This window comes from Nymphaea colorata, chromosome 9 (genome assembly GCF_008831285.2).
Source record: "Nymphaea colorata isolate Beijing-Zhang1983 chromosome 9, ASM883128v2, whole genome shotgun sequence".
Taxonomy (NCBI): Eukaryota; Viridiplantae; Streptophyta; class Magnoliopsida; order Nymphaeales; family Nymphaeaceae; genus Nymphaea; species Nymphaea colorata.
In genome coordinates, this window is record NC_045146.1 from 10,119,600 (window position 1) to 10,144,861 (window position 25,262).

Consider the following 25,262-nt stretch of genomic DNA (forward strand, 5'->3'; position numbering starts at 1 on the left):
ACTCCTCTTAAGGAGTACCTGCACGGTACGGGTACGGCCCTGGGTGCGGCAAATGTGTGGTCAACACCGTACTGGGTACGGTCATCGTACCCGGGATCATTTTTGTCCATTTTTGAACTCAGTCAACTTTTACCGAGTCCAAAGTTGTCCAGTTTTGATTTTAACACTTTTAAGATTTTGATGTTTTAAACCATTCTAATGTTAAAATCTTCAAAAACCCTAAACCCCTGCAAGCGATATCCTTTGTCTTCTTCACTCACTGACTGCGCACGGCGAACAACGATCTCTCTCTAGGGTGGCAACCGGCGACTACAGTGGACGAACGACGATGGCAGCGGTGACCGGTGACTGCAGAGGGCGACCGACGACCGAACAATGGTGGTATTTGCTTGTGTTTTATCATTTTTTCATTTTCTGTCAATGTGCTAAGCCTTTCATCGTCTTCAGTGCCGGCAAACGGTGCTTTTCCGACAGCTTTCTCTGGTTCTTCAAATCCCATCTTACAGTCCCTTTCTTTGTTTTATTTATCTATTGTGTGTCATATTGATTTCGTTTTTACGTTTTTCATTTTGTTTTTGTTTGTTTTCTCATTACATGTTAGCGATGCATCTTAATAAGCGAAACTTCCATTGACTGTTTTTATTTGTTTTCTGTTTCTATTTTTTTGGTTTCGGTCGTCAAGACTCAGCCAGACAGCCACTCAAGGCTTATCTGCTAAACCTGCGATAATGCTATTTTTCTGCTCTAACTGTTATGTTTTAATTTTTTAACATTAAAATGATTAAATCAGTATTTTTTGGCTGCAGCTTGTACCGACTTTTACTGTTTTACAGTTTGACTTGTTTAGCATGTTCTGTTTACCTGTTTAGCATTTCCTCTTTAACCATGGCGTGACATGTTGGTCCTTCTAATCTTGATGATGCAACTGAGGAGAATCAAGAAAGCTGATATATTTGTATGTTAATTACCTCCATACTGTGTTTTGGATCATGATTTATGAATATGTTATTTTGTTTGTAATTTTTTTATATATATGTGTGTGAATATGTTATTATGTTTGAAATTTCTTGACATATATATATATATATATACATACATGTCCGCGTGTGTGTAAGGATGTACCCCCGCACCCAAAATTTTTGAAAATGGTCTGTATCCGTACCCACACCGGTACCCATACCCGTACCCGTACCTATGTGACATAGGTTAGAGTGGACCCACCTTGTTGGGCACTTCTTTTATATAAAAGAGGCTTGTCCCAAAAAATGTGCCTTCCTAACTTTTATGGTTTTCCTGACATGGTACACTAATAGCTAATTTCATCTTAATTTTTGTCACACTAAGCCGCTACTATTTTTTTTTCTGTTTTGTTGTTATGCTACAAGCCTATCACAGTGCTTATACCTGGGTTTCATTTAATCTCATTCTGTATTTTTTTATAAGCATTGGTTTCTGTTCTGCTAGATGAGAAACATTTGATATATGCAGGTTATATCAGAATGTTAGTACATTTTCATTTTGCAGAGGCTTTTCTTGTTCTTATCTGTTATAACAGAGTTCAGCCAGTCATGGTAACACTAACTTCCCTGGGGGGGCAGTTGTAGCTTATATTTTCATTAGTTGTTACATTTTTTAAATTTTATTACAGCAGCGTATTGATGAGAAAACGTTGCTGCTAAGAAGTATATGCTACTCCATTTATCTTACTGTAGCTAATGTTATGCAACATTGGAGTTATTTATACATTTTCTTTGCCTTTTCAGATTCTGAACATCAATGACCTGTTCAGGTATGAGGTTGATGAAATTACTGACATGTTCATCAGTCTAGATTAGATTTTGGAATCTGATAATATGCAAAAAAGGTAACTCTTTTTGAAAGGTTGTTTCTTGGTTTTTGCTTTTATCATTTTCCTGGTTGGTAATGGACCATTGTGTAATTATTTTCTACAATTTAGTGGTATTTTACATTGTCATTCACTTTACACATGTGCTGGCTAATTTTTGTTACTCTTCCGTTGTTTTTTTGTCTATCTTTATGTTATTTTTTAGACACTGCATTTTGTAGTTGCTTGTTTCTTTTATGTATAATCTGAGGCTTCTTTCTTCTATCATGTCACAATTAGGGGGCACAATTGCCAATTCTAGGTACTTCTTCATGTGTTAACATTTCTTGGGAGTATATTTCTCATCTTACCAGCCATCTTGTTGGTTTGAAAAAAAGTGACTTATGCTTTCGTGAATTATCCTCTGCTTCTTTTCTTAAAGTTTTCACCCAAATCAAAATGAATATTGAAGTATAACCACACACCATCAAAGAAAAAGAGAGGCAAGGTTTGTAATGTGGTTCAGGAACAAGTCACGTGCACCATGATTTTTCCACACCACACTTGACTCTATGCGGTGGTGAGTTTCCATTCATCATAAAGTCATGTTCCATGAGACAAGGCAAGGCACATATCCCCCTTCCTTGATTTCAACATGACAGTTACATATATTATTATCCAAATCAATTCGGTTACCTTGATCACCTCTTTTCTTCATCAGAAAGATATGGTCATTATCTTCTCTTTTATTGCCTTAGATAGTCCAGGATTCTTATTGGCTTGACAACTGGATGCACCAATATCCCCTTTAAGTTTAAACTCAAGTGGTCCTAAGGCCTAACTGAAATCCAAAGAACCAAATAACCAATAACATATCATACAGGGCATAGACAACCTACTTGTAGTGGAGAAATGCAAACTGAAATTTGTCCTCTGCCTCTTGAAGAATTAAATCTAAGAGAGATAACTCTAAGGAGATCGACTAGAACCTTTTGGAAGCATGATGGATTTGTATCTTACGAACCCTTTGCTTCTGAATATGGAGTTAGAATAAATGTAGTTCATTCTTCTTATAAGTGATCACTTTATAGATGATAATTTCTAAATGTTTTTTTTTTTAATTAAATCCTCTTTCAAAAAAAAAAATCAAAATCCCTAGCCCCATATACAATGGGAGTGTAGTCTAGGTTCAACATATGTCTGTGTCTTCCAAGGACTAACTTAGACCGACCTTAAAAGTTAAAACCCTCTACTTGACTCCCATAACTCTAAGACTGTGGGCTGCTAATCGACCCTATTTGAACCTCACATCAATGTCTAATTGAAACTAGATATTTAAGCCTGCTCGATTAAGTGGTGGTTTGGTGGATCCTAAGCCTAGGCAACCAGAAATCCTTAGCAGTCTTTATCCATAGCAATTTCAAAAAAGGTAAAATTTAACGTGGATGAATGAATTTGAGAAATGCAACGAATTTCGATATGACGAAAAAGTTAAGTATCTTATGACATTTGATGACGATGATCAATTTGATGATATTGCTGAAAATGATGTTGCTGAAACTAATGTTGGTCTTGGAAATGGAGGTCATGAGTGTTAAGATTGTACGATTTGGATCGGGTCAACCAAACCCAACCCATCTTCTTCACATGCCCAATCATAATGGGCGGTGGTATACTTGTATTTTTTAACATTGTTTTGTGTACTTTGTTGTATACCAAATCAATATATAATGATCTCAAGAGGCAGACATTAGAGTTGCTGCTCTCTTTCTTCTCTCTCTCTCTCTTGTACGTGCAGCCCGTTTCTCTTCTTCTCCTTTTGTATCTAAGTTCATCCGGTGGTTTGACATTAGATATCAAAATCTTACACGGTATCAGAGCAGGTTTTGCCATTGAGAATGTTTGGTAAGAATCTCTAATTTCTACTCTAATCTTTGTTTCCTACATTAATCCCCAAATTTCTGCTCTAACCCTAATTTCTGCCATCTGCCCTAATCCCAAATTTCTGCCCTAATCCTTGGCGTCTGCCCTAATCCCCAAATTTCTGCCCTACTCTCTGCCGTGTGCCCTAATCTCCAACTTTTTACCTTAAACCCCAAATTTCATCCCCAACTTTTTGCTCTAGTTCTCAAATTTCTACCCTAATCTCTGTCGTGTGCCCTAATCTCCAACTTTCTGATTGCTGCAAGTATGGATCACAACCGAAATTCCAGCATCTTGTCGTCCAATTTCATCTCTTAACTCACAAAAGCTAAACCATACCAACTACTTGACATGGAAATGTCAAATAGTCCTGTTCATCAAGAGTCATCGTCTCTATGAACATCTCAATGACACTACACTTGCGTCGCCTGAGTGGGTCACCGCCACACTATCAAAGGAAGTTCTGGTGGGCGTTGATGATGATCTTTCAGCACTTGAGTTGTGGAATGTTCTCGCTTCCATGTATTCTCAAGTATAAGAAGCTAGTTTTCTACAACTCAAGAGGCAATTTCATGATATCAAGCACGGAACACGTTCAGTCTTGGAGTACATACATGAAATAAAAAATGTTAGCGACCAGCTTACAATCATAGGGCACCCAGGCAGTGAAAAGGATAAGGTACAACAAGATTTGAGTGGATTGGGTTCCGAATTTGATGTTTCCTGCACTACTTTAGAAGTATTGTCTGTTCTTCCCTCTTTTGAAGATCTGAAAGTGAAATTGATTTAACATGAAGCGAGTCATGTACAACGGCAAGAATTAGTGCATTCTGGCAGTCACAATGTGTTGGTCCCTGGAGCCCATGCTTTGCATGATAATTGTCCAAGAGTTTGGAACTCACAGGTAGGGATGAGGAAAGGTATTCTTTCTACACCTAACACAAATGCACAAACAAATGTACCATAAAGAATACCTACTTGTTTCTATTGCAATAAGAAAGGACATGGGAAGTCAGAATGTTGGCATAATCCTCAAAACAAGGGAAAACAGGTCAGGCGTGACAATAAGGCAGCAGGGTCGACTATATCGAACACGATTACAACGTTGAACATGTCTCCTGATGTGCAGCAGATTTTAATGACAACTTTGTCTAAAGTCAATCTTAGGCAAAATGAGGAAGGACAATGGTATGTGGATTCTAGTGCTACAACCCATGTGACTGGTGATACATGTAAACTTTCTAGTGCTCTCCCTTATTTAGCTAAAGGTTCAATTGTTACAGGAGATGATTCCCATCACAAAATATCATACATTGGAAATGCACACATATCCATGGATCATTCCTCCATACCTTTAAAGAATGTTCTTGTTGTTCTAAATGTCAAGAAAAATATTAGCTTTGTGTCAAAGTTTATCGATGATACTCATTCGTCTATTAAGTTTACTCCTTTTGTTTATGTCTAGGATGCTCGAACCAAGAAGACGGAGTATTTACTAAATCATGGGATCACTAGACAGATTTCCTGTCCACACACCACAACAGAATGGCATTGCTGAAAGAAAGCATAGACATATAATTGAAAGTGCACTAAGTATGATGTATAACACAGATGTGTCCATGAATTTATGGATTGAAGCTTTTCATATTGTTGTTCATGTCATTAATCGACTAACATTATCTCTACTTGAGGGAAAATCTCATTTCTTTGTTCTACATCAAGAACAACCAAATTATGATGAACTACGTGTTTTTGGATGCATTTGTTATGTTCATGTTGATGTTTCTTTGAAAATAAATTCTAAGATCGAGCTGTCATGTGTAGATTTGTGGGTTATGCAAAAAATTATAAAGGCTATCACTGCTACAATCAAAAGACTGAACGTGTGCATATTTCACGGCATGTTGTTTTTTATGAGGTCAGGTTGAAGGATTTAAAGGAGACACAGGCAACACCCAATGCAAGATATGATGTATATGATACATGGCTGAATGCTGAAATATTAGGCCAAGGAGCTGACACACACCACACACAAGGTGAGAGGATTCTTGATGAGTTTGAGACAACCACACACTCAGATGGAAGACACATCTTCATCTACTCAGTCTAACAGCATGACTTCACGTAATCGTTTTTCAAGAGTAGTATATACTCGACGATTAGTTCCAGCAACTGCTCCAGAAACTGCCACTACTTGTCCACATAGATCAGAACGTGTGCGACACCTCATTGATAGATGGGTAAGTTATGATAATTTCTCTTTGGATTTTCAGCTTTTCATGACAAAATTGAACAAAAAAGTGGAGCAAAAATGCTATGAGCATGCGTGCAAAAGTAAATATTGGGTCAAGGCTATGAATGAAGAAATGGCTGCCTTAAGTGAATGTTAAATTTGGGAGATTGTTCATCGTCTAGATGGTAAAAGTGTAGTAGGCTCAAAATGGGTTTACAAACTAAAGTATAAACCCAATGGAAGCATTGATAGATATAAGGCTAGACTTGTGGCTAGAGGCTTCATTCAGCAATACGGGGAAGATTATGATGAGACAGTCCAGTCATCAAGATGGGAACAATCTGGGTTATCATATCTCTTGTAGTCTCATATGGATGGACTTTGTATCAATTGGATGTTAAAAATGTTTTTCTTCATGGCTTTCTTAAAGAAGAGGTATACATGGAACAACCCCTAGGTTATGCTACAAATGATCCCGCCAAATGGGTGTGCAAGTAACAAAAATCGTTGTATGGACTTAAGCAAGCATCTCGTTCATGGTCTGATAGATTTTCCCTTCATTTACAGCAGGTTGGTTTTCGCAGAAGTTCACTTGATCACTCTTTATTCGTATATTATTCATGTGAAGTTACCACATGGCTGCTCATATATGTGGATGACATAGTTCTTACTGAAAATTCTTCATCTCATATATCACATGTAAATGAGGTATTGAAACAAGAATTAAAGATGAAAGACCTTGGTGAATTACGGTATTTCTTGGGCGTGAAACGATGACACATTAACTCATACATAGTATGAATATACTCTTGATATTTTGGACAGAGCAGGTATGACAAATTGCAAGCCCATAAATGCATCTAGTGTTCTCAACACAAAATTGAATGCCTCCAATGGGAGTGATGCATACTCAAATCCTAGTTTCTATCGGACTATAGTTGGCATGTTGCAATATCTCACTTTTACATGCCCAGACATAGTATATGTAATGAATCAAGTATCTCAGTTTATGCACGCACCCACAGAATGGCATATGGATGTTACCAAATGCATTTTGCGTTACCTTAAGGCTACTCTTGGGGATAGACTTGTCTACACATGACAGTCATCTGTTTTGCAAGGACACAATATTTCCACCTATACTGATGCAAATTGGGCAGATGATCTAGACGATAGACGATCAGTTTCTGGCTATTGTCTATTTCTTGATTCCAATCTTATTGGTTGGAGTAGCAAGAAATAGCGTACAGTTGCCAGATCTAGCACTGAGGCAGAATACACGGCAATGGTTGCAGGCACAGCTGAAGCTTCATGGTTACGTCATCTGCTTGGAGAACTCTCCCTTCCCATTGCCCAATCATCTCTATATTGTGACAATCAAAGTGCAATCAAGATTGCTTTCAATTCTGTTCTACATAATCATACTAAGCATATAAAGATTGATCAATTCATCAAAAAGTTGGGGAAAACGAAATTGTTCCCATTTATATAGCCACCTCTCAACAAGTAGCTGACTTTTTTTACTAAAGGGCTCATAGGACATAATTTTTGGGAATTGAAGAACAAGTAGCAGTTTCTACTCCCTATTCTAGATCTACTAGCTTATCATGATTAGGGAGAGTACCATATAACAAGATTTTTCCATCTTGCCGCTTGTTGTTAAAGACATAGTAAACCCCACAGTTAGTAGCAAAGACCCTTACTGCTGTCATAAAAATGGTCTTGAATTTCAAATTTTCTCTCTCTCACTTAGAAATATACATTTTCTTATTATTTGTGCATTACACTCAATTATATAATATGTTTATTTTTATTAGTAGTATAGTATCTAATAAAAAAAAGTGATTGTTGAAAATGGAAGATCAAAATTGCACATAGAAAGATAGGTGACATATTCTTTTATTTTACTACAATATGTGAATTTGTAATTGAGTCTAAGAGTTATCATCATTGGTAGCTTGGCTGGTCGGTTCAGTAGCAACTGCAGTCGAAGTGGAATTGAGGCAAATTGAAAGCTAAGCAGTGGTAATTCTACAGACCAAGTGCCCTGGGACACACAGGTGTATCGAGTCTAGTAGTCCCCTATGTAGGTGTGTCACATATGCGGGTGCAATCCCTCATGCCCTGTCTGATGAGGGAAGACGATCCAAAAAGCAAAGGTTCACCCTTCACTTCCAAGTTCCAGGTGTGAAGATGAAAAAGGGGACCTTTCCATCGTGACACAAAGCACTCGCAAAGTGAACCGTTCACGTCACGAGCAAATTTCAATGCACACTAGACAAAGAGTGAGCAAACTACCTTGCATTATAGGGGCTTTCAGAACAAGCCTTGAATATGTGAAAGGAGTTGAAGATTTCATCCATTTTGCCATGACAAATAGTGTGGTAGTCTATGGTAAAATAAGGTATCCTTGTATCAAGTGCAACAATTGTTTATATCAATCAGCAAGAGATGCTTTTAATCACATAACATGATTCAATTTTGTCCAAAATTACGTATGAACTGATGATTAAATGCTTGTTATACTTTGACTGATAGTTCGTTAATGGTTGCACCTATTTGGCCCCAATCTCCCTCCTTATGAGTGTTCTCATCAAATAATTTAATAAATTGTTATAACAATAAATGGCCAATGCATGTCGTCATTTTGTCAATTCAAATAGTGTATGTGATTTGATTCGGGAGGGGTACATACATGTTTGAATAAAATTTAGGGGCAATTTGGGGATTTTCCATGTTGGAATTTGATATACCACCCAAAGCCGACCTAGGTGAGCATTGAGTGTTGATCTTTTTGTCCCTAGGTTGAGAGAACTCTTGGGCTGGTGTTGCAAGGATTGAGATAAATATGTTGTCAAGTTCTCCTCTCGCATTGCCTCTTTATTTCAAGGCCCACTCTTTCAATAGATTCAAGCTGGACTAGAGGCCAGATTAATAATGAATTTCAAATCCAAGATCTCAATTTCTAAATCCAAATTTAGCTTTCAAAGTTATATTCAATTCCAAATCCATGGCATAAGTCCATTTCCTTAGTCCATGTTAAAAGGGACTCATTTTCAATAAATTTCCAAATTTCAATATATGATTCTCAAATTAAATTGGACTTCATGCATTTTACCGAGCCATATCTAGATTGAATAAACCGGGTTTTACCAATCCATACCCTGATGCATTAGTCCAGGTATGTGAAAACCTAAATTTGGTTTAGTCTTCACGCAAGAACCGTTTCAAATCATAGATTTGTAAAACATTTTCAAAATCATTTTCTTTAATGATTTCAAAAACCATAGGTCATGTATGCACAGAGTCCAATCTCAGTTCAATCCTCTGAGACATAGCTCAAATCACTCTTAGAGCCCACTATCTGTGAGTCCACTATTTGTGAACTCAAGCCTGTAGCCTAGATCTAGTGAACTTCCTTAACATCTACCTGAGATGAATAAAGAACATATCAAGAATCATGTGGTTTGAATAAGATCAAACTCATATGCTCTTATCGAGCATGTCGCTAGGTAGGTTCAAACTCAGTTTCGGCAAGACCAAACTATAAATGTGACTATAATAGTCACTATCCCCCTCTTCAAAGTCGAGACAAGATTGGTATGCTCGCTCACCGTGGGCAGATTGCGAGGAATCCCAGTCTCTGTCTTCCCGTTAGGGATTGGGCCCGATCCAAGAGATCCTTCTCTCGTTCCCCCCAGTTGCCCCAACGGAGTCGATTCTTCCACTTTCGAGGAAACCTCGCCCTCTGGCTCATCCTCGGATACAGAAACCTCATCAGAGGAAGAGCTAGAGCTCGCATCTTCTGATGAGGATGCATCCATGGAGACTGGGGCTAGGGCTTCAGGTTCCCCGGCCTCTGCCGGGATTTGATGTGCCCTCCCCTCCAGGAAGGGCGCTACTGCCCTGACCCTCCTCCTCGTTCTCGAGAAGAGGAGCAGGACCAGGTGAGTGGGGATGCAGCTCCGCAGATGGCCCGTTTGGCATTTCCGCACCCCCAAGGGCGGGGCCGCCCACGCCGGGGCCGCTGGCTGTGTAAAACAACATACTTTGTACAAGAGGCAGCCCAAGAATTTATACAAGCAATAAGAGTAAAGGAGAGAAGGAAGAGAGGGTTGTTCCAACCGTTGGAGGTTCCAGCGGCTCATAAAGGAGTCGTTGGAACTCCCAACGGCTAGAACAAAGGGGAAACAAAAAAGAAAAAGAAAAGGAAAAATAAAAGAAAAGGAAAAATAAAAGAAAAGAAAAAGAAAAGGAAAAATAAAAGAAAAAATAAAATACATAAAAAAAAATAAAATGTAAAAAATGTAAAACCTAACCTAGCTATGATATCAACAAGATGTCTGATATCTTATTTCCTAACACCCCCCCCCCCTTAAACTTACGGTGCTAACGCTGAAAGTTTATCTAAAAGAAAGTTGAATCTGGAAGAACATAGAGGCTTCGTGAAGAAATCAGCCAGCTGGAACTCAGAGGAGACATATGGAAGCTTGATGGTCTTTTTCAAAAATTCTTCACGAACATAGTGACAATCCATCTCTATATGCTTTGTTCGTTCATGAAATGTTTGATTCTTGGCAATGTAAATAGAACTTTTGTTGTCGCAGCACAAATAAGTAGGTTCTTCTATTTTTTTTCCCATATCAAGAAGCATTTGACGAAGCCACACAATTTTCATAGTTGCAGAAGCCATGGCTCGATATTCAGCTTCAATAGAGGATAGAGAGACTTTCTGTTGTTTCTTGCACTTCCATGAGATGAGTGATTCTCCTAAAAAAACACAAAAACCAGTAGTTGAGTGTCTATCATTTGGATCTCCTCCCCAATCAGCATTAGTATAAGTAGTCGAGTTTAAGGGGGAAAAGGAAGACATAAATACTCTCTTATTTATTGTTCCCTTAATGTATCTAATGATACAAAGAACAGCTCCCATAAGAACGGTTGATGGAGCATGTTGAAATTGACTCACAGTATGAACTGCATGAGCAATGTCCGAGTGATGCTAAGATACATTAAGGAACCCACATGCTGTCGGTAAGGAGTGGGATTCATAAGTGGAACTCCATCATCAATCTCCATTTTGTTTTCTATTGCTTCAGGAGTTTCTGTGACCTTATCATCTGTTATGCCTGATTTAGCAATGATCTCTGTAGCAAACTTAGTTAGTGACAAAAAATATCCTCTAGTGGAATATGCAACCTCAATACCCAAGAAATACGTTAGAAAACCTAAATCTTTCATTTCAAAAGTTTTTTGTAACAATTTCTTACATTCTCTAATACCTTCCTTATCACTACTTTTAATTATCATGTCGTCAACATATAGTAGGAGGATTACGGTACCTACATTAGTATTCTTAACAAACAAGACAGTGTCAGTTAAACATGAATGAAATCCATAATCAGCCAGCTGGAACTCGGAGTTGACATATGGAAGCTTGATGGTCTTCTTCAAAAATTCTTCACGAACATAGTGACAACCCATCTCTATATGCTTTGTTCATTCATGAAATGTTTGATTATTGGCAATGTAAATAGAACTTTTGTTGTCGCAACACAAATCAATAGGTTCTTCTATTTTTGTTTCCATATCAAGAAGCATTTGATGAAGCCACACAATTTCCATAGTTGTAGAAGCCATGGCTCGATATTCAGCTTCAATAGAGGATAGAGAGACTTTCTGTTGTTTCTTGCACTTCCATGAGATGAGTGATTTCCCTAAAAAAACACAAAAACCAGTAGTTGAGTATCTATCATTTGGATCTCCTCCCCAATCATCATTAGTATAAGCAATTGAGTTTAAGGGGGAAGAGGAAGACATAAATACTCCCTTATTTATTGTTCCCTTAATGTATCTAATGATATGAAGAACAGCTCTCATATGAACGGTTCATGGAGCATGTTGAAATTGACTCACAGTATGAACTACATGAGCAATGTCAGGCTGAGTGATGCTAAGTTACGTTAAGGAACCCACAAGCTGTCGGTAAGGAGTGGGATTGGTAAGTGGAACTCCATCATCAATCTTCATTTTGTTTCCTACTGCTTCAGGAGTTTCTATGACTTTATCATCTGTTATGCCTGATTTAGCAATGATCTTTGCAGCAAACTTAGTTTGTGACAAAAAATATCCTCTAGTGGAATATGCAACCTCAATACCCAAGAAATACGTTAGAAAACCTAAATCTTTCATTTCAAAAGTTTTTTGTAACAATTTCTTACATTCTCTAATACCTTCCTTATCACTACCTGTAATGATCATGTCATCAATATACAATATGAGAATTATGATACATGCATTAGTATTCTTAACAAACAAGACAGTGTCAGTTAAACATGAATGCACTCCATAATCAGAAATAACAGAGTAAAAACGGTCAAACTAAGCTTTAGGAGTTTGTTTGAGGCCATAAAGAGCCTTCTTAAGTCTAAGAACCTTTTCTTGAGGAACTGACAACCCTGGTGGTACTTCCATATAAACTTCTTCCATAAGATCTCCATTTGAAAAGGTATTTTTAACGTCCATTTGATAGATATTACAGTTTTTAATAGATGTTAAAGCAATAAGGGTTCTAACAGTAGTCATTCTAGCTACAGGAGCAAAGGTTTCCTCATAGTCAATACCATATTCTTGATTATAACCTTTGGTAACAAGCCTTGCTTTATGTCTTTCTAGAGATCCATCATTTCTAGTCTTCACCTTGTAAACCCACTTGCATCCAATAGTCTTTTTTCCTATAGGTAAGTCTTGTATTTCTCAAGTTTGGGTTTTTTTTAAGGCATTTAATTCTTCTAACATGGCATTCTTCCACTCAATATATTTGAAGGCTTCATTAAAAGTAGAAGGTTCAAAGTGAGAGTGAATGACATTAATTCTAGCTCTATGAGTTGGGGTGAAAGTTTCATATGACACAAACCTATTGGGTTGTCTTACATTTCTAGTAGATCTTCTAAGGTTTTCTTCACTTTGTGGAGTTGGTTGGAGATCAATAGTCTCATGATGTTCTCCTTCATCAACATCTTGTTGCCGGTTTCTTCTATGATATGTGATTATATCCTTGGCTACTCCATTATCATTACCATCAGTATTACTATCATCAACATCATGCATTTCATCATCACATTGAGAGAGATAAATAAAAATGAATAATCATTGTTGTGTTGTGATTCTCCACAAGTTTTGAATCCATTTTCGTCTTCACAAAACTTTACATTTTTTGAAACTATGATCTTGTCTTTGACTGGATCATAACATTTATAGTTTTTTTGTGTTTCAGAATAACCAATGAAAACACACTCAATAACCTTTGAACTTAGTTTATCAGCCTTGTCATTAAGAACAAAACATTTGCAACCAAAAACACGAAGCCTTTTGAAATCAGGTTCATATTTGAATAATTTTTCAAAAGAGGTTGTATTATTTAAAGCTTTTGAAGGCATTCTATTTATGAGATATACAGAGGCTAGGGCTGTTTCAGCCCAAAAGTTTTTAGGCACATTTTTGGCAATAAGAAGAGTTCTAGTTGTTTCAATTATGTGTCTATGTTTTCTTTCTAAAAGTCCATTTTGTTGAGGTGTTCTTGGACAAGATTTTTTATGGACTATTCCATAGTTTTCTAAATATCTTTTGAACTCATTTGAAATGTATTCGCCTCCAGAATCAGTCCTTGGGATTTTATTTTAGCATTAAACTGTGTTTGTACTAAGTTGTGAAAATTTTTGAACATGTCAAAAACCTCATGTTTGTATCTTAGAAAATATATCCAAGAATATCTAGTGAAATCATCAACAAATATCACATAATACGATAGCCCTCCTTTTGACATGATAGGAGAGGGTCCCCACACTTCGGAATGAACAAGTTCAAAGGGGAAAGAGGAAAAGAAAATTCTTTGTTCAAAAGATAAGGATTTCATTTTTTCATGTATACAATCATTACATTTGAAATTCTCAATACAAACGTCCTTGGTAGGACTCATCATGAGACAATTTTCTAACGTTTGGATGACCTAATCTTTGATGCCAAACATTCATGTCCATATTTTTCACATAGTGACAAAACATTTCCTTAGGGATGCATAAATTGTCCATGTAGTAAAGGTCCCCTTTTGCACCAAACATTTATTTGATGAGAAAATGATGTCAAAACCAAGATCTGAAATTTGAGATACAGAAAGTAAGTTAAGATTAAGTCTAGGGGCATAACTAACTTTTGGAACAAAGAACTTTTGTTTTCTAAATTCTTTTTCAAAATCTCTGATCCCCTTAACATTCAAAGATGTTCTATCGGCAGTAACTACTTTAGACTCTTTTCTTGCTTGTTCAAAATTTCTCAAAGATGATATATTTGTTGTCATATCAAAAGATGCACCGGAATTTAAAAGCCAAGAAATCATACCGGGAGTGTTGGAGGTAGATGTCGTTGTTGCTAGTGCTCCGGGATTTGATTCCTTGATCATAGGTTGAAGCACCGACATGATTTGATTCAACGTTGTGGAGATCGAAGAAAGATCACATCCTTCATTTGCAACATTTGCAACCTTCCTTTGGTCAAATTGTCTATTGGTTGTGAATATGAAGTTCCACTTCCACGGTTGTGTTGACCTCCTTGAGGATATGAAGCTCCTCCTTTGAAAAGATTTCCTCCATAGTTTCGTGGTTGTCCTTCATTGTTATTCAACTTTGGACAACTAGGCCTAATGTGACCCGGTTCATGACAAAAGTGGTAAACAATCTTAAATTCCCCTCTATTTTGGTTTTTAAAGTGAGGAGATCTAAAAGATTTGATGTTGTTCCTGGGTCTAGAGGCGGCTAAAACTTTTTCTTCTTCTTGTTTGGAAATAAGAACACTATCTAATTCTTTGGATAATTTCATTCTAGTTTCTTCACCGCTTAACTTCGTAAGAAGTTCATGAATGGGTGGAGGAGAGGCTAAAGAAAGTAGGGCTGACCTAATTTGTTCAAATTCGGGTCGTAGACCTTGAAGAAACTGAAAAAACCTAAATTCATTGTCTTCTTCTCTTCTAATCTCATGACACTCATTCTATACACTAGAGATTTCCATAAAATAATCTCTAACATTATTCTCACCTTGCTTGATACTTTGGGCTTTTTGAATCAAGAGATATTTACGGGCCATATCTTTTTGGGTGAATATTCCTTTGAGATATTCTCAAACTTCACTTGCTCTTTCATAATACATGAGATTTTGGGTAATTCTAGGTTCTATACTTCCGTAAATCCATTCTTTAATTCTAGAGTTTTTGGCCTCCCAATCATTTAATTTTTTATAGTATTCATCCATGGCATTTTTTTTCTCGTCTTCATTCAGGTCTTTCTCAACTCCATTTTCAATTTTGGTCAACTTGAGAGAAGGAGGGATAGACGTACCTCTTATGAAACCCCATAAATATTTCCCTTTGATATGCATCTCCAAGCATTTTGCCTATAGAGTTTAGTTGGTTCTAGCAAGCTTGTACGGAGCATGATAACTTCCTCCTTTGATCGAGACTTTGGAGTCCTCCATAAGAGCAAGATTTTAAGTAACAATCTCCAAGAGAAACAAAGAGGAAGTCCTTCTAGAAATGTCACCAAACAGTTGGTGAGCAGCAATAAGAAGGTCTTCAAGAAATGTCGATAAGCAACAATGGACTCGTCTGAAAATTTTCTTCAACAGTCCAGTAGCATAAACAGCAAAAAACAGCTTCTAAAAGCTCTCCAACATGCAACCCAATGGCTCTGATACCATATAAATGTGACTATAATAGTCACTAAAGAAGAATATGCTAGAAAAAGGCACTAAGGCCACTTGAAAATATATCAATCTTATTGAATGAATGCCAAATGGCTGTGTAAAACAGCATACTTTGTACAAGAGGCAGCCCAAGAATTTATACAAGCAATAAGAGTAAAGGAGAGAAGGAAGAGAGGGCTGTTCCAGCCGTTGGAGGTTCCAACGGCTCATAAAGGAGCTGTTGGAACTCCCAACGGCTAGAACAAAGGGGAAACAAAAAAGAAAAAGAAAAGGAAAAATAAAAGAAAAGAAAATGAAAATGAAAATAAAAGAAAAAATAAAATACACAAAAAGAAAAATAAAATTTAAAAAATGTAAAACCTAACCTAGCTATGATATCAACAAGATATCTGATATCTTATTTCCTAACACAAACATGGGTCTTGGACTGATCTACCCTTAGTCATCAAAATATTTGATTTCAGTCAGATTTGATCTTAAACATGACACGATCATGAATTTGGACTAAGATCTCAAGAATCATCATAAGAACTTGAATTTCAGATTTCAGATCTCTAATTGTGGATCTTGAATTTTGAATCTCAAGTATTAGATTTCGGATCTCAGATTCTGAATATGCGATCATGGAATTTGGATCACAAATTTCATATTATAGATTTCGGATTCTAGATTTCAGATTTTGGATTAGATCTCACATAATGAGTCTTGAATCATAAATCTCGGATTATGAATATCAGATTATAGATTTTATATCAAGGACATTGGATTTTGGTTCTCAAACTTTAGATTTTTTTATTTTGGATCCTATGTTTTGGATTTTAGATCTCCAATTATAGGCCTTAGGCCTTGGACTTTGGATTTTAGATTTGGTTTTCAGATTGAGGTACCAGATTTCAGATCTCAAGCAGTAGATTACAAATTTCTTATCTTATATTTTTTATATCGAATCTTGCATCCTAGATATTGAATTTTGGTCTCAAACCTTAGATTTTGGATCATGAATCCCAATGACATGATATGACATCTTGGATTTCTATAATTTCTCCCATTTTAATTTAGCATAAGAATTTTAGAAATCTCTTAGATTATTATCTCAATTTTCAGATTTGCATCCATATTTTCCTTCTAGGTCCATGTCCTACGCTCCAATCCTAGTGGAGACCAGACTCCAAGTCTACATGATCTAGTTTCTACATGCATTGTATTAGATTTAGGACATCAATTTGTATTGATCTATGATGATCCGAACATGAAAAAACTTTAAATATTCTTTTTTGTTCATCAGTCCATTTGAGTTCTATTTAGATTTTAGAGCACGCATGATTTCAAAATTATGATGTGTTTGCTTTCTCAGGTTTAGGATGACATTTGAAATTAGGAATTGGAACATTTGGTCTAGTCCTTGGTCTGATTACTTCTGGTAAGGATGCCAAGAACGGTCAAACCTTGTATGGATAGGTTGGGTCCCATCTCTCGGAGTCCCACACAAGGAAATAAAAGCGAGTACATGTAATGATATCTCATTTATTATGTATGGTCTACGTGTAAGATTGAAAATTTTTATATGTAAACAAAAGTGGCGAGTGTGGTAGGATCTATCAATGTTGGGCTAAGCAAAATGTTCAATTTTCTATGTTCCAAATGTCGCCCCATCCTTGAAGCCATCTAGGTACCCTCATTTGATATATATGTATACCTCTGGTGTGCAGTAGAACATAGAATTGAGAGGGGCTTTCCATATTCACTTAGCTATTGACACATTTCTTGAAAATACTTTTCAAAGTTATATGCTTTTTCCTCATAACTGAGGCATCTCCATTTTTGAACCATGTTTTGGTTAGTATTTTGAAACAAGGATCTTTCACAATATCAAATTCATCCATAGACTCAGACATCTTTGATGTCAAAGCAAGCTTTTGAACATGACTTTCTACAAGCATTGTTTTGGTCGATCATCACGAACAAGTAGCATTCACAAGAATTTCAAAACAAGCATATTTCAAATCATGTTTTGATCCAAACATGTATCTCCACACTGTCGCACTAGTATTCACAATAGGCCATTTGTTATTGTGAACAAGGTTTTGAACAAGTATTTTTAGAACAAACACTTTCCACAATGTTGCCCCAGCATTCAAGCTGGAGCACTTTTTTTATCAATGTTTTGAAATCAGCCATCTAAGAAATCCATTGAGTGTCAATATTGTGGTTCACACAGCCAAGACATGCTGGGATATTAATCCCCGTGCTTTTTCATCCATGACATTGCAAGAATCTGCTGATGAATATTGGTCTCCAGATGCAGGGGAAACCAATAATATTGTCACTAGTGATGAACATTTGGAAAACAAGCAAACTTAATTGGGTTTGGAATCCGTAATGAAAATGGTATGTTCCTACCTCTTTCTCACATAGGGGATATTCAAGGGACTTCTTCTGTTTTGAAAAATAGTTTACATGTCCCTAAAATTGCACATAATTTGATTTTTGTGGGTCGGTTTACATCTAACAATAATTGCATTTTTGAATTTACTCCATCTGAATTTGTGATCAAGGACCACAAGGCAGGCTCAGTGCTTCTTCGAAGACCGAAAACTAGTGATGGCCCTTACCCAGTTCAAGTAAGGACTAGAACTGATGGTGACATTAAGAAGGTGTATATGGCTTAACAAATAAAGAAAGTTCAAGGGTCATATGAGTAATGGCATCGACGAATCGGGCATGCTAATAGGAACATAGTATCTTTGCTTAATTCTCTCAATCATATTTCAATAAATAGCCCTATTCAGAAAACGGTGTGTGAACATTGTTTAATCGAAAAGACACATAAATTGCCTTTTCCTTTGTCTTCTTTTCAAGCTGCTAGAAATCTAGATCTCCTTCACATGGATGTTTGGGGACCAGCCTCTATGGAGTCTAAATATGGTTTTAAGTATTTTTTATTAATTATTGATAATTATTCCCACTTCACTTGGCTATTTCCATTGAAAAGTAAAGGAGAAGTATATTAGTGTTTTGTTAATTTCAATTTATTGTGGAAAAACAGTTGGAAATCACCATCAAATCTGTTCAATCAAACAATGGAGGAAAATTTTGCAATAAAAATTTTGAGAATGAATTGGAAATTTCAAGGAATTATGCACCGTTTTTTCATGCCCATATACACCTAAACAAAAGGGAATTGTAGAAAGAAAGAATCAGCATGTCGTCGGAACCCATTAAGTATGCTTCATGATGCTCAACTTCACCATCGATATTGGGTTGAGGCTTTTCGAACGGCTGTCTATATAATTAATCAACTGCCCACTCTCAAACTATATCTTAAATCACCTTTTCAAATGATGTTCAATCAAGTTCTTGACTATGGATTTCTTTGGGTTTTTTTATCCAAATGCTATCCATTATTGACGTTGAGAAATGATGCCAAGTTTCAACCAAAGACCACTCCTTGTATTTTTATTGGATATGGGAGTCGACACAAGGGATATATGTGTCTAGATTTCAAATCAAGGCGAGTGTTGATTTGTCGTCACGTCATTTTTTATGAGCATTATAGAGACTCCAATAACTCTCATGACGTCTCCTTCCAAGAGGCTAACTTACAACAATGGGTACATCAATTTCATTTCCCTACTATTAATGCATGTAATACATGTAGATCCAACTCTTGTAGGAACATATGCAATAAAAGACTCAAATCTTTGGACCATCATTATTCCACCATTCAATAATATAGAGTGGCAAACTTCATCGAGTGTTGTTTAGCCTAAGGCCATCTAGGCTCAGTCAGAAAATGATCCAGTGTCACAACTTCCTCCATTTGAGCCTCATAATACTGTTGATCCAGATCTTCAAATGCCAACCACAAGTGAACTACAAAGTCAAGACACCACCATAGCTACTAGTTGGCCATCAACTCACTCGCATCAAATGATCACCCACTCCATGATGGGTTCTCCCAAACCCAAGACATGTTCTGCTCAAATAAAGATGGATTTAGAACATGAACTAGTCACATTCGAGGAGGCCAGCACCGCCACTCATTAGATTAAAGCTATGCAACAAGAAATACATGCGCTGCATAAGAATCAAATTTGGATTCTAGTGCCACGACGGCCAGAGAATAATATCATTGATACTAAATAGATATACAAAATTAAACGAAATGCTAATGGTTCCATTTCTAGGAACAAGGCATGTCTGGTTGCTCAAGGATTTTTACAAGAAGCCGGGGTGGATTATTTGGAGACTTTCAGTCCCACTGTTAAGCCCATTGTTGTGCAACACGCATGGCCTCTTCACTAGCTCAATTTTGATAATGCATTTCTAAACGGCTTTCTCAATGAAGATGTTTATATCGCTCAACCAGAAGGGTTTGAGGATCCAAAGTTTCCATCTCATGTATGCAAACTAAGTAAGGCACTTTATGGGTTAAAGCAGGCCCCTCGCGCATGGTATCATCGTCTTAGCACCTTTCTCAGCACCAATGGATTTCAGGTATCTCAACCATATGTATCTCTTTTTATTTTCAGCAAACGATGTGAAAAGATATACATCTTAGTTTATGTTGATGATGTTGTCGTCACCGGATCATCCATTGAGTTCATAAATCAAACTCTCGCCAAACTTTGAACATCCTTTTTAGTCAAAGACTGGGAGATTTATCATACTTTCTCGGCATAAAGGTGATGCTGCAATCTAACTATTTGGTCCTTCGACAACAATCATATCTCCAAAACATTTTACAAAGAGCTAAAATGACCAATGCCAAGCCCCATCCAAACTCCTATGCCTGTTGGCCATGTTTCAGGATCTACTGCTCCGTTCTCGAATCCTCTATCGGAGTGTGGTGGGAGCATTACGATATATCACTCTCACGTGTCCACATGTAGCGTTTGTAGTAAATCGAGCATGTCAATACATGCATCAACCGTTGGACCGCCATTGGATCTTTATAAAGCAAATTCTCATATATTTAAAGGGTATGAGTCAGTTTGCCTTGTATATTTGAAGATTAGATCATCTTCATTTGAGCACGTTTGGCGATGCAGATTGGGCTGGAAGTATTGAAGACAGAAAATCAACATGTGGATGTGTGATGTTCTTGGGTGATAATATTATATCTTGGGCATCTAAAAACCAATGAACCATGGCCCGGTCGAGTACAGAAGCTGCATATAAATCTCTCGCATGTGCTGCTGCTGAACTTTTGTGGCTAAAATCTCTATTGATAAAATTGGGAATCTCATGCACTAGATCCCCAACCTTGTGGTGCAACAATATTGGGGCATTATACTTTTCAGCAAACCCTGTCTTTCATACTCGCACAAAGCACATTGAAGTTGATTTCCACTTTGTACGAGACCATGTGTCAAAACGAAATATTTCAATTAAATTTATTAGATCATCCGAGCAAATAGCAGATGGACTAACAAAACCTCTTGGATCTGTTAAGCTCAAAAAATTCAGAGACAAGCTCAGCATTGTTCCTACCACGCTCAGCATGAGGGAGCGTGTGAAAGTTTCTCCAGATGTCAAGGACAGATCTTCAGGTGGTTGAATATGCTTAACATGTCAAGGAGATATCGCCGGGTGGAGGTTCAGCAAAACTAAGGAAAGGAATTTTAAAATTTAAAATTCTATCGTAATCCCTTGAATATTGCCTTCATTATGTTGTTACCATATTATGTTGATACCATATTTTGTAATTGTCTCCAGCCGTCGTAACGTCATGTAAACCATATTATATAAGTTAAGGATTACTCTTGTTGATCGTCACACAAGAGGTTCTCTCATTTTCTTGAGTTATTATTTTCTTTCTCAATCTTCATTGTTTCAGGTGGCACTCAGCTGCCTCTAGATTTGCATCACCTTCCTCAAGTGGAAGTCCAACTCGAGGGCATGGTCATAGAACTATTTGACAAGGATTATGATCGTAATCACTGAAGCAAACAACAGTTCTTATAGGTCTTCGGGAAGAAATTCATATGAGAGTTCACATGTTGACCGCCGGTATGTTATGGAAGATCTCATAGACAAACTAATGAAGATAGGGACCATGAGATGTCATCTTCTTGGTATCAAAAGGATTCAAAAGGTATAGTCATGGTGATTATACAAGATATGACGGTGATCGTGATCGGTCTAAGGCTGACAGACATTGGGCTGACGGATTCTTTCGAGATAAAAATGTTGATAGTGGAGGGCTAACAATTATACATAGTGACCAAGAGCACCAAAAGGATGTGGCTTACTCTAGTAGTAAGTAGAGAAGCATGACGAACAGGGAAAGTTCAGGGTTAGGGATAGACATAGAGATAGGAATGGAAGAGAAGATGATAGAACTGATAACTGAAGGATCTCAAGCGATAACAAGAATGACCATTCTTCAAGGCATGAGATACATAGGGAGCCTAAAAGAATCTCAAATGCTCTTAGAAATGGCGATGATCATTTAAAAGAAACTGGTCATGGAAGCAAGATGCATGGAACTGGATGGGCAAAAGGAAGAAAGGGCGTCAGGGAGGAATGTGGATGATGTCAAGGAACGTTTTAGCAGGGCGGAGCACTTGCAACCTGCATCAAAAACTTCTAGGTATATAGACCGTGAAGAGAAGATTGGCAAAAGTCATGAGAAAGATGTTTATACGGATGAGCACAATTCATTTGAGAAGAAGGTTAAACTATCCTAATTAGGCTATTGGAGCTATTGCAGATGATCTGGAACCCTCAAGATCGACATATAGAACCAAAGACAAGTCTTCACCTAGTTCAAAGCAGTTGGAAAACCCAGCTTCCAAAGGGATTCTAGGGCCTCCCAGTTCTTCTGCAAGCATGGCTGAGGCTACAAACGATATAAATGCTGCAAAAGTTGCAGCAATGAAAACTGCTGAATTAGTGAACAAAAATCTCGTAGGCGTTGGTTACTTGTCCACGGAACAGAAGAAAAATTTATTGTGGGGAAATAAGAAGAATGCTGCCGTGGAAGAGTCTGGCAACTGCTGGGACATGGCTTTGTTTTCTCATAAGGAACACCAAGAGAAATTCAACAAATTCATGGGTGTGAAGGGATCTAGAGAAGCAATACACTGCATGTGTGAGGTGGAGAGATGGCAGAACTGTAGGCCTCAGGCAATCGGGGCTGATGTCTTCAACTTTTGCAGGCACTGGGCTATTTAGGTAACTCGCGAACCTACTTCTAGATTTAATTTTGTAACGTCTGTTGAATTCCCTATTTGCTTGATTGTTGAGGCCGAAGTGGTTTTACCATTTTGCATTTAGAGAGCATGTCTAGTATTGGCATTTAGTCATATGTTTAGATCCTTGTTCATGAATTGTTGAGCTGATCATTAAATGCTCGTTATACGTTGCCGACCATTTGTTAATGGTTGCATGTATTTGGCCCCAATGGTCATCCTTATGAGTGTTCTCGTCGAATAATTCAATAAAAGAGGAGAACAATACATCACATGGCCAACGTGTGTCGATGTTATGTCAATTCAAATGGTGCGCTCTTAGTTTTGAAAAGTTTAAATAATTATTCATTTTCTGATGTTTCTATTTGAGCGTATGGTGATAGAGAAATCCAGATCTCTCTTTTGATTAGCTCTTTGATATACCACGGAAAGCCGAGTTAGGTTAGCGTTGAGTGTCAATCTGTGTATCCTTAGGTGGATATAACTCTTTCCGTTGGTGTCGCGAGGATTAAAATAAATTTGTCAAGTTCTCCTCTTGCAGTGCTTCTTTAGTCCAAGGCTCATCTTTCAATGGACACGAGGCCACATTAATAATGAATTTCAAATCCAAATCTCAATTTAAAATCCAAATCTAATCTCCAAAGTTATATTCAATCTCATATCCATTTCACAGGTCCATTTCCTTAGTCCATGTTAGAATACTCATTTTCAATAAATTTCCAGATTTCAATAAAATGATTTTCAAATTACATTGGAGTTCATGCAGTTTACCAAGCCATATCTGTATCGAAATAAACCAGATTACAGATCTATATCCAAGTTTTATCTAAAATCAATTACTAAATTCAAAGTTCAAAACTCGTTTGCAAATAAACATATTTTTATATCTGTATCCAAATGATTTTGATCCAGATATGAATTCGATAAAAACTTATTTTCATATCTAGAATCATTTTTAATGAAATCAGATTTCAAATTTGGATCCAAAATGATCAAATCCAAATAATACAATTTCCAAATGAATTTCTGAAAATCCAACAAGGTTACATGTGAGGATCGCGATCATGGTTTTAAAATGTCGTTGTGTTTTCCTCAAGCAACCTGCATCTTTTTTCTATTTTTAACATGTTCTTCTCGTTTGCAAATTAGAATTCAATTCTCGAGAGAACTTAGTACGTGCATCTTCATTATGGTATGTTTATCTCTCTTTTCTCTTTTTCAATTTTAATTCCATAATTTTTTGCGTTTGTTTTGGCATCATGCATAATAGATCACATTTATGTTTTCATTAGTCGTGCATAGCATATTTATTTTAACATGCACCGGATCACTCAACATACACATGCATCCCTTGTTCAAAACCTGACCAGGTCGGCTTAGTAGCATACCTTGAGGCATTAGTCCTGGTATGCGAAAACCTGAATCCTGTTTGGTCTTCACGTAAGAACCGTTTCAAACTATAGATTTCTAAATGTTTTCAAAATCAATTTCTTTAAATGATTTCAAAAAACCTAGGTCATGTAGAGATGGAGTCCCATCTTAGTTCGGTTCTCTGAGACCTAGCCGAAACCGGTCTTAGATCCCACTATATGTGAACCCGATCCCATAGCCTAAATCTAGTGAACTTCCTTAACATCCACATGGGATAAATGTAGACCATATGAAGAATCATGTGATTTGAATAAGAACAAACTCAAATGCCCCAATCAAGCATGACCCTGGATAGATTCAAATTTCAAACTCAGTTTACGCAAGACGAAGCCCAGTTCTTTGACCGACGTAGCCTTAGTTATCGAAATATTGGATTTTAGTCAAATTTGATCTTAAACATGATCTGATCATGAATTCGGATTAAGATCTCAACAATTGCCATGACAAATTATGAATTTTAGATTTCAGATCTCAGATTGTGGATCTTATAATTTAAATCTCAAGCTTTGGATTTTGGATCTTGCATTCTATGTGATCACGGATTTTGGATCATAAATTTCAGATTCTAGATTTCAGATAATTTCATATGTTGGATTAGATTTCACATAATGAATCTGGAGTCATAAATCTCAGATTGTGGATAACAAATTATGGATTTTATTTAAGGGACATTGAATTTTGGATCTCAAACTTTAGACTTTGGATCTTGGAACTTAGGTTTTGGATTTTAGATTTCTGTTCTCAGATAATAGACCTTAGGTCTTGCTCTTTGTATTTTAGATTTGAATTTTAGATTGGGATATCAGATTTCAGATCTGAAGCACTAGATTATGGGTTTTGAATCTCAGATTTTGGATTTTAGATATTGAATTTTTGTTCTCAAACTTTAGATTTTGGATCA

At 36.9% G+C, this 25,262-nt stretch overlaps 1 protein-coding gene across 1 annotated transcript; it reads left to right on the forward strand.

Moving 5' to 3' along the window:
- The first annotated feature begins 22,204 nt into the window (after positions 1–22,204).
- LOC116260279 (uncharacterized) lies at positions 22,205–22,913 on the forward strand. The gene is made up of 2 exons (XM_031638474.1): positions 22,205–22,355; positions 22,450–22,913. Exons 1-2 carry the CDS (start codon positions 22,205–22,207, stop codon positions 22,911–22,913), a joined length of 615 nt encoding a protein of 204 aa, XP_031494334.1.
- Positions 22,914–25,262: the final 2,349 nt, after the last annotated feature.

Bases quoted from the DNA above. Each gene is read 5' to 3' on its own strand.
- LOC116260279 (XM_031638474.1), top strand. From the start codon at position 22,205: ATGGAAGCAAGATGCATGGAACTGGATGGGCAAAAGGAAGAAAGGGCG. The intron at 22,356-22,449 runs GCAAAAGTCATG...GAGCTATTGCAG, and splicing joins AGACCGTGAAGAGAAGATTG to ATGATCTGGAACCCTCAAGA.